General features: G+C 44.5%; 1 protein-coding gene across 1 annotated transcript; it reads left to right on the top strand.

Annotated features, from left to right (window-relative positions):
- The first annotated feature begins 9,241 nt into the window (after nt 1-9,241).
- On the top strand, nt 9,242-9,732 carry LOC143943235 (dynein light chain 1, cytoplasmic). The gene has a single exon (XM_077464868.1). It carries the CDS (start codon nt 9,299-9,301, stop codon nt 9,566-9,568), a length of 270 nt encoding a protein of 89 aa, XP_077320994.1. The 5' UTR covers nt 9,242-9,298; the 3' UTR covers nt 9,569-9,732.
- The last annotated feature ends 373 nt before the right edge of the window (nt 9,733-10,105 follow it).

The following is a 10,105-nucleotide window of genomic DNA, read 5'->3' as shown; positions in this document are numbered from 1 at the left end:
CCCTATACTGATGAAGGACTGCTGCAGTGTAGGGCAGCAGTCAGCAGTAGTGCACCTCAACCCTATGTATTGTGGACCTATACCAGTCCTTATGGAATAGCAGACTGTACCTCACTCAACCCTATGTACTGTAGCACCCTAGACCAAGTTACCAGTCCTTATAAGGAACTTTGTGGAACAAGTAGGTTGTGTGTGACTGATTAGCAGACTGTACGTCAGTCCCTATACTGATGAAGGACTGCTGCAGTATAGGGAAGCGGTCAGCAGTAGTGCACCTCAACCCTATGTATTGTGGACCTATACCAGTCCTTACGGAATAGCAGACTGTACCTCACTCAACCCTATGTACTGTAGCACCCTACACCAGGTTACCAGTCCTTATAAGGACCTTTGTGGAACAAGTAGGTTGTGTGTGACTGATTAGCAGACTGTACGTCAGTCCCTATACTGATGAAGGACTGCTGCAGTATAGGGCAGCGGTCAGCAGTAGTGCACCTCAACCCTATGTATTGTGGACCTATACCAGTCCTTACGGAATAGCAGACTGTACCTCACTTAACCCTATGTACTGTAGCACCCTACACCAGGTTTGTTTCCAATAAGCTTGGCTCCCAACATAGGTCAGAGCCTAAATTGGTGGTTTTTATCCAGCAAAAGGGAAAATCTTTATTCTGGAAGGTGTTAACAACAGATGCCAGCCTTCTAGGCTGGGTAGCAGGCCTGAAAGAAGATTCTGTCCAGGGGAGATGGTCCAGGTTAGAGGATCTTGCTTTTTTTTTTTGGAAGTTTCAGGATGTACATCTGGCCCTAGAATCTTGGCGGTCAGACTACAGGACTGTCATGACAGGATTCAGTCTGACAAGGCCATGGTGTGGCTTACATCGATCACCAGGAGAGGTAAGAGAGGTCGTGCAGCCCAGAAAGAGGTGAATAATGTTCTAGCTTTGGCAGAACACAACATTCCTTGCCTATTGGCAATTCAAATTTTTCAGGCGCACTACTTGAGAGGCCAAGAATTAGTTTCCCGGGAGAATGATCTCTTCACCCCGACATCTTCCTAGCAATATGTCAGTTGGGGTATTCCGGACATGGACCTATTCGCGTCCAGATTAATTAACAAGGTCGTCAACTTTATGTCGAACAAGGGGTCCGCTAGCAGGCAGAACAGATGCTTTAGTCTTCCCATGGGATCAGTTTTTCACTGATCTATGCATTTACTCCAGTTCTGCTACTTCCGCACCTTCTCCGCAGGATTAAGTAGGAACAAAGGGAGGTGTTTCTGGCAGCCCCAGCGGGTCCCAGAAAATCTTAATTTACCGAGATCATAGAGATGGCAGTAGGAGTCCTTCGGACTCTGCCATTATAGCCATACCTTCTTGCACAAGGTCCGGTATTTCATCCTACCTTACGGGAAAAAAGTTTAACAGGTTTGACTATTGAATCCCACTCTATAAAGATCGTGGGTGATCTCCTTTGGTAGTGTCTACTTTCTCTAATGCCAGGAAGCCGGCTTCCAGAGTCACTTACTTTAGAGTCTGGAAGGCATAGGTTTCTTGGTGTGGATTTGGGGGTTGGCACCCCAGGAAGTATGTCAATAGGCAGGATTCCTGATTTCCTGCAAATAGGATCTGAAATGAAGCTGGTCTTGACTTCTATCAGAGCCAGATCCCAGCCTTGTAAGACTTTTTCCTATGGCCTCTTGCTTCCCACTCTTGGTGCATAGCTTATTCAGGAGGTAACATGTTTATTCCCACTATCAAGGCACCTCTAAATCCTTGGGATTTAAAATTGGTCTTATCGGCTTTGCTGAATCAGCCGTTTGAACCTTACCAGAAGTTCCCTTGGTTCTTTGACAAGAAAGATAATCTTTTCTGCTTATCATTTCTTCTGTTAGAAGGGTATCGGAACTAACGGCTCTGTCTTGTAAGAGCCATATTTCATCATGCATAAGGACAAGGTGGTTTTATGTCCTCATCCTGAATTCTTCCCAAAGTGGTAACAGGTTTTCATTTAAACCAAGATCTTATTCTTCCTTCTTTTTCCCCAGAGCCTTAATCTGGGAAAGAGAAAACACTACATTCTCTTGCTGTAAGAGCAATCAGAGCCTATTTAAAGGCGACCGCTCAGGTTTGCAAAACGCACGTTTTGTTGGTACTGCCAGAGGGTCCAAGATGTGGACAGGCAGTGTCAAAATCTATATTTTTCTAATGGATTTGTCAAGTGATTGTTCAAGCTTTAGCTTAAAGAAGAAAATTCTTCCTTCTCATATTAAGAGCACACTCATCCAGGGTGATTAGTGCCTCTTGGGTGGTGCATCATCAGGCCTCTATGGCTCAGATCTGTAAGGCCGCAACTTGGTCTTCGGTTCATACGTTTATCTGATTTTATCAAATCGATATTAAAGATCATGAGGATATTGCCTTTGGGCACAGCATATACTGCAGGCTGCAGTGTGAGTCCTCTGGCCTCCTGTTTTTTGTTCTGTCTCCCCCCCTTCAGTTGCGATTGCTATGGGGCATCCCACATAGTTATTACTATGGCTCTGTGTCCCCTGATGTAAGAAAAGAAAATAGAATTTTCAAAACTGCCTACCTGTAAAATCCTTTTCTTTGATGTACATCAGGGGACACAGCGGTCCCTCCCTTCTTCTTATACACTTATGTTGCTTGGCTACAAAACTGAGGACTCCCAGTAGTGGGAGGGGTTATATGGGAGAAGTACACTCCTAAAGGGGCATGCCAGTGTCCAGCACCTGATACGCCGATATAACCCACATAGTTATTACTATGTCTCTGTGTCCCCTGATGTACATCAAAGAAAAGGATTTTACAGGTAAGCTGTTTTAAAAATCCTTCTTTTTTTTTGTAATTTTTCAATCACTTGGGACAAAAGAATTAAATATTCAATGGGCTCAACATGCCTCTCAGAAATTTCCTTGGGGTGTCTACTTTCCAAAATGGGGTAATTTGGGGGGTTTTGTACTGCCCTGCCATTTTAGCACCTAAAGAATTTAGGCAGTTATAAACTAAAAGCTGCGTAAATTCCAGAAAATGTACCGTAGTTTGTAGACGCTATAACTTTTGCGCAAACCAATAAATATACGTTTACTGACATTTTTTTTACCAAAGACACGTGGCTGAATAAATTTTGGCCTAAATTTATGACTAAAATTGAGTTTATTGGATTTTTCTTATAACAAAAATTAGAAAATATAATTTATTTTCAAAATGTTCATTTTTTTTCCATTTATTTCGCAAAAAATAAAAATCACAGAGGCAATCAAATACCATCAAAAGAAATCTCTATTTGTGGGAAAAAGGGAAGTAAATTTTGTTTGGGTACAACATTGCATGACCGCGCAATTACCAGTTAAAGCAGCGCAGTGACAAATTGTAAAAAGTCCTCTGGTCTTTAGGCATCCAAATGGTCCGAGGCTGAAGTGGTTAAGCTGTTGTGGTTCATAGTGTAATATATGTTCTAACTGACCAATTATCAAGTATTATATGTAGATAGAACCAAGCTCAACTTTTCCAGAACAAGTAAAGCTTTACTTATAAATTCAGCTGCCTATATTGCTGGATGTATTGAACATTTTGATATGTCATTTTCACTGATGGTAACCTCTGCTTATGCTTTTTTCATCATATGGTTAGTATGAATTGCCAGATTTGTGACAGGTTTGCTTACATTTTTTAGACATCCTGTAATGGAATATTTTTCTCTTTTTAGATATTTTATGTTGTAGAGCCATGCAACTAATTGACAGTTTGGCTTTTCAGCTTGTACAGCTTATAAATAACCTGCAACACATACCCAGCTGTTTGCCCTGCCTATGGAAATACCCATGTGTGCTAAGTATGAAAATACTCTCATGTGTTCTATGAATGGAAATACCTTCACGTGCACACCTCCCAATTTTAGGCTTCAGAATGAGTGACACTTTAGCGAGTGACCTGCGGCACAGCAAAAAGTGGGTGTGGTTAAATTGTAATGGCTGGGAGGGGACAATCTTCCTCAGTACCAGGGGCATTGCTTGGATTGCAAAGAAAAAAAATGTGAGATTAGTAATGCGGTGTATACACCACATGATGGCGAACACTGGGTGTGGCCAAACTAATAACTGTTAACAGTGGAAGGGGGCAGGCTAATGAGGTGACGTAGAATGAGGTGGTGTGAACATGGAATGCGCAGTGTACAGAATGAGGCAGTGTGGAACAGGGAGCATGCAGCACACAGTACGGAATGAAGCTGTGTGGAATAGGAAACACACAACACAGAATACAGAATGAAGTGAATGTGAATTAAGAAAAACAGAGCACAGGGTACAGAATGAGTAGGTGTATATGCAGGGCCGCTTATAGGGGGGTTCACCGCTCCTTCTGTATGGGGCCTGCACACACACAGGGACCTGGACAGGGAGACAGATCGGTGCGGATTGACAAATACAGAAAGGATCCATCTAGCAGCTGAAATCCGATTTCTCTCCCTCCTGTCGGTTTTCAGCTGCTAGATGCATCTGAAAGCAGCGCTGCCAGTTTTCCTCTCATGGAAAACAGAGAGATGTGTCAGGACACTGAGAGCGGCTGAAGTGCCGGTGGATATGTCATTTACGGCCCCTTCCTGAGGCTGTCTTAAGACACAGGCACCTCTGAGAACTGCCCAGGGGTCCTTGGTGCATGGGGGGGGGGCTAGAAATTGCCACCCACTGCCCCCAGTAGTACTCTGGTAACAAGTTCCCCTCGCTTTGGCTGGTTGTTTTCATACAGGTCAGTTCTGTAATGTATCTTGTGTCCAGCTGTCCTAATGTATGTCTCCCTCCCGACATCTTCCTCCTGCCTCAGTCACTATCTTGTCCTGCTTTCCTTTCATTCTCACACAGACCCATCTCTGCCTGTCACAGGGCTCTTCTCCCACATGTTGTTAACCATCGCTGCTCACTCCCTGCTAATTTTTAGCCTTTTCTACAACCGTCCAGACAATCTTTTCTGGACACTTTACAAAATATAGTCCCTCAATCCCCTTCCCCTCCCAGTCTTCTTCTCTGCAGACACTTCACCTTCACACAGGTGTGTGCCCCCTTTACACAGGTGTGTGCCCCTCTACCTTCACACAGGTGTGCCATCCCCCCACCTTCACACAGGTGTGTGCCCCTCCCCACCTTCACACAGGTGTGTGCCCTCCCCACCTTCACACAGGTGTGTGCCCCTCTACCTTCACACAGGTGTGTGCCCCTCTACCTTCACACAGGTGTGCCATCCCCCCACCTTCACACAGGTGTGTGCCCCCCCTTCACACAGGTGTGTGCCCCTCTACCTTCACACAGGTGTGCCATCCCCCACCTTCACACAGGTCTGTGCCCCTCCCCACCTTCACACAGGTGTGTGCCCCCCTTCACACAGGTGTGTGCCCCTCTACCTTCACACAGGTGTGCCATCCCCCCACCTTCATACAGGTGTGTGCCACTCCCCACCTTCGCACAGGTGTGTGCCCCCCACATTCACACAGGTGTGTGCCCCCCTCATACACAAACACTATAACTAGCTGGAATCCCCCACCCTGCACACCCCCAACACTGAATCTTTACTAGTTAATGGAATCTTACCCTCTACCCCTCCCTAACAGACAGCCTATTTGCTTTTATTATACTGTGGCTATTCCTCACCAGCCAACAGTATTCCCCATGCTCATCCCTGCCATCTCTCTTCAGTCCCCTCCACTCCCATCCATATACCTCCCCTCCTTCCCTCATTCTATTACAAATCCTCCTCCTTTTTTTTATCCCTATACAGACCAGAATTCCCCTAGTCTCACTCCAGTTCTTCTCTACCCATGCCCCATCTCCTACCCACCTCCACCCCCCCCCCCCCTACTTCCTAACCCCATGATTCCCATCTCCACCCCCCCCCATTTTATTCAGGGTTAAGGAAGAACCCTGAAGTGGAGCAACCTATTACTGCTGCTGCTTGTGTGGGTGGGATGTGTACTGCGCCAATCCCTGCTGACTCTCCGCTCCTATTCATCCTATGTGATTGGCACAGTACACATCACACCCACACAAGCAGCAGCAGTAATAAGATGCCCCGCCTTGGGGTTCTACCTTAACCCCTGCAAAGCACCAGAAGAAAGCCAGAAACTCTGGAGGGGGAGGCAGAGGGGGAGTTGGTCTTCCATTTGTAGATTTAGCCCAGTGGCAGCCTGTCAGAATCTGCAATGTCAGCTTCCCTGCACAGCTGTTCTTCAGGAGTCCATATCTTTATAATACGTTACTGTTCCTACACTGTTCCCTATACTAACCACTTACTGACTTACTGTGCCCTCCTCCCCACCCATACTGTGCCCTCCTGCCCCCCCCCCCCCATATCGTACCTTCCTGTCCCCCTTCTTCTGTGGCTCCCTGTACTGTACAGCAGTTAGGACAGTACAGTACAGGGAGCCACAGAAGAAGGGGGACAGGAAGGTACGATATGGGGGGGGGGGCAGGAGGGCACAGTATGGGTGGGGAGGAGGGCACAGTAAGTGGTTAGTATAGGGAACAGTGTAGGAACAGTAACGTATTATAAAGCCCCCCCCCCCGACTGTACCCTTCTGTTCCCCCCACATAAGTTTGTAAGTCATGCTGTGTTTGTGTCCACTAATGATGATTTTTGTGTATTTTTAGAGAAAATATTGATTTGATAGTTTTTAGGGGGGCCCTGTTAGGTAAGCTGTACGGGGCCCCATGATTTCTAACAGCAGCCCTGTGTATATAATCAGTATGTAGTGACATAGTGGTCAGTGTGTAGCATCTACTTTAAAGGTCGCCAGTGCATATTATGTTATATATACTGGGATTCTGTATTTGCCAACCTGCAGAAATCTCATTCCACTGAGTCTGGCTGAAGCTATTTTAAGTGTGGGCAACTGAAGCTGCTGCCTGTTCACTTCCTGGATTTACACAGACACACAGAGGCACACCTCCAGCTATGCAGCTTTCAGTGGCTCTCTTATGTCTCATTGCCCCCCCCCCCGCCCCCCCCTTCCTGGCAAACTCTCACAAGAAGGAGAGAGAGCTGAGCAGGATGTCATATGTCAGACAAAAAACAGGAAGTGGGCTGTATAAGGAATTTACTGGCAGAAAAAAAGGTTTTACTATCCAAAGTTAAAACAAAAAGGGCAGAATATTTAATAGATGGAAAGTTGAAAAAATGGCTGAAGGTTCGCTTTAACCACTTCAACACTGGGCCAATTCTGACACTTTTCACATATATGTAAAAATCCACATTTCTATGATTGAAAATTACTTAGAGCCTCCAAACACACATTTTACGGCTATCACAGCTCGCTTTGGATAAGTCTCTATGAGCTTGCCACATCTTACCACTGGGATTTTCGCCCATTCCTCTTTGCAATACTACTCCAGCTCCTTCAAGTTGGATGGTTTGCACTTATGAAGAGCAATCATTAAGTTTTACCACAGATTTTCTATTGGATAGAGGTCTGGCCTTTGACTAGGCCATTCCAACAGATTTACATGTTTCCCCTTAAACCACTCAAGTGTTACTTAGCAGTGTGTTTGGGGCCATTGTCCTGCTGGAAGGTGAACCTCCGTGCTAGCCTCAAATCACACACAGAGTGGTACAGGTTTTGCTCAAGAATATCCCTGTATTTAGCACCATCCATTTTTCCCTCAACTCTGACCGGTTTCCCAGTCCCAACTGCTGAAAAGCATCCCCACAGCATGATGCTGCCATCACCATGTTTCACTGTGGGGATGATGTTCTTTGGGTGATGTGATGTGTTGGGTTTGTGCCAGACATAGCATTTTCTTTGGTGACCAAAACTTAAATTTTAGTCCCATCAGACCAGAGCACCTTCCTCCTTACATTTTGGGAGTCTCCCACATGCCCTTTCGCTAACTCAAAACGTGCCATTTTTTATTTTTTTTTGCTGAATGGCTTTCTTCTGGCCACTCTGCCATAAAGCCCAACTCTATGGAACGTACGGCTTATTGTCGTGCTATGTACAGATACAGTCTCTGCTGTGGAACTATGCAGCTCCTCCAGGGTTACCTTAGGTCTCTGTACTGCCTCTCTGATTAATGCCCTCCTTGCCCAGTCTGTGAGTTTTGGTGTGCGGCCGTCTCCTGGCAGGTTTGCTGTTGTGCCATGTTCTTTCCATTTGGTTATGATAGATTTGATGGTGCTCCTAGGGATTATCAAAGATTTGAATTTTTTTTTTTTATAACCTAACCCTGACTTGTACTTCTTAACAACATTGTCCCTTACTTGTTTGTAGAGTTCCTTGGTCTTCATGGCAGTGTTTGGTTAGTGGTGCCTCTTGCTTAGGTGTTGCAGCCTCTGAGGTCTTTCAAAAAGGTGTGTATATGTAATCAGAGATGATGTGACACTTAGACCCCTTTCACACTGGGGTGTTTTTCAGGCGTTTTTCAGGCACTTTAGCGTTAAAAAAAGCGCCTGTAAAGCGCTTGCTTGAAAGAAGCTGCAACTGCAATCCCAATGTAAAAGCCCGAGTGCTTTCACACTGAGATCCCTTTCACACTGGGGCATTTTCAGGCGCTTTAGCTTTAAAAAAAGCGCCTGTAAAACACCTGAAAGAAGCCGCAACTGCAATTCCAATGTAAAAGCCCGAGTGCTTTCACACTGAGGCTCTGCGCTGGCAGGGCGTCAAGAAAAGTCCTGCAAGCTGCTTCTTTGCAGCGCTTTTGGAGCGGTGAATACAACGCTCCTAAAGCGCCCCTTCCCATTGAAATCAATGGGAAGTGCCTGTAAAGCGCTTGAAAAGCGCTACTGGCAGTAGCGTTTTGTGGGCGCTTTATTTGGCCGCTAGCATGGGTTAACAGCACCCCAATAACGCTTGAAAAACGCTTGTAAAGCGCTGCTAGTTTAATCAGAGCTTTACGAGTGTTTTTCGGGCGCTGACATTTTGAAAGGGCTCTTAAAGCACTCAGGCTTTCACATTGGGACTGGAGATGAGGCTTCTTTCAAGCGCTTTACAGGCCCTTTTTGTAACGCTAAAGCACCTGAAAAACGCCTGAAAAACACCCCAGTGTGAAAGGCGTCTTAGATTGCACAAAGGTGGGCATCATTTCACTAATTATGTGACTTCTGAAGGTAATTGGTTGCACGAGAGCTTTTTATGGGCTTCATAGGGGGTGAATACATACGCACATGCCAATTATCAGTTTTTTTTATTTCTGAAAAATTGTTTGAACAAATAGTTTTGTATATATAAAAATATGTGGGCAGTGTGTGAGACAACGCGGTGACTGAGAAGAGAAAACACCAGGAACACTGCCACCATGAGTGAAAGGAAAGCCGTCATTAAGAATGCCGACATGTCGGAGGAGATGCAGCAGGACTCTGTGGAGTGTGCCACCCAAGCCCTGGAGAAATATAACATCGAGAAGGACATCGCTGCCCATATCAAGAAGGAATTTGACAAGAAATATAACCCTACATGGCACTGCATTGTGGGCAGAAACTTTGGCAGCTACGTCACACATGAGACCAAGCATTTCATTTACTTCTACCTGGGCCAAGTTGCAATTCTGTTGTTTAAATCAGGTTAAATTCCTGAAATAAATGGACTATGCAAATATTTTGAAAGTGTAATGACTGAAGGGAACAACTCCTCCTTTCCACAATGCCCCTCTGTATCTTTTGTTACTGAGATTTAATTCCTATGTATGTTCACTCCTTAATGGTTATAAAAAGTTTGTGAGAAAAAAAGAAACTATTTATTTTCTATGGTTTTCTAACATTAAATGTTTCTTTTTACAAAAAAAAAAAAAAAAAATATGTATATATTTTTCTAATTCTACTTCACCAACTTAGACTATTGTGTTCTGATCCATCACATAATTCAGATTTAAAAAATCATTGAACTAAAGGCTGTAATGTAACAAAATAGGTAAAAAGCCAAGGGGGTGAATACTTTTGCAAGGCACTGTGTGTATGTATGTATGTATGTATGTATGTATATATATATATATATATATATATATATATATATATATATATATATATATGTGTGTGTGTGTGTGTGTGTGTGTGTGTATTTATTTATTTTTATTTATTTTTAGCAGAGGCCCTAGAAAATAAAATGG

This window comes from Lithobates pipiens, unplaced genomic scaffold, assembly GCF_037356315.1.
Source record: "Lithobates pipiens isolate NorthernLeopardFrog02 unplaced genomic scaffold, aLitPip1_a1.2 Scaffold_30, whole genome shotgun sequence".
In the NCBI taxonomy this organism is placed as follows: Eukaryota; Metazoa; Chordata; class Amphibia; order Anura; family Ranidae; genus Lithobates; species Lithobates pipiens.
This window is presented reverse-complemented; position numbering and strand designations above follow the sequence as displayed.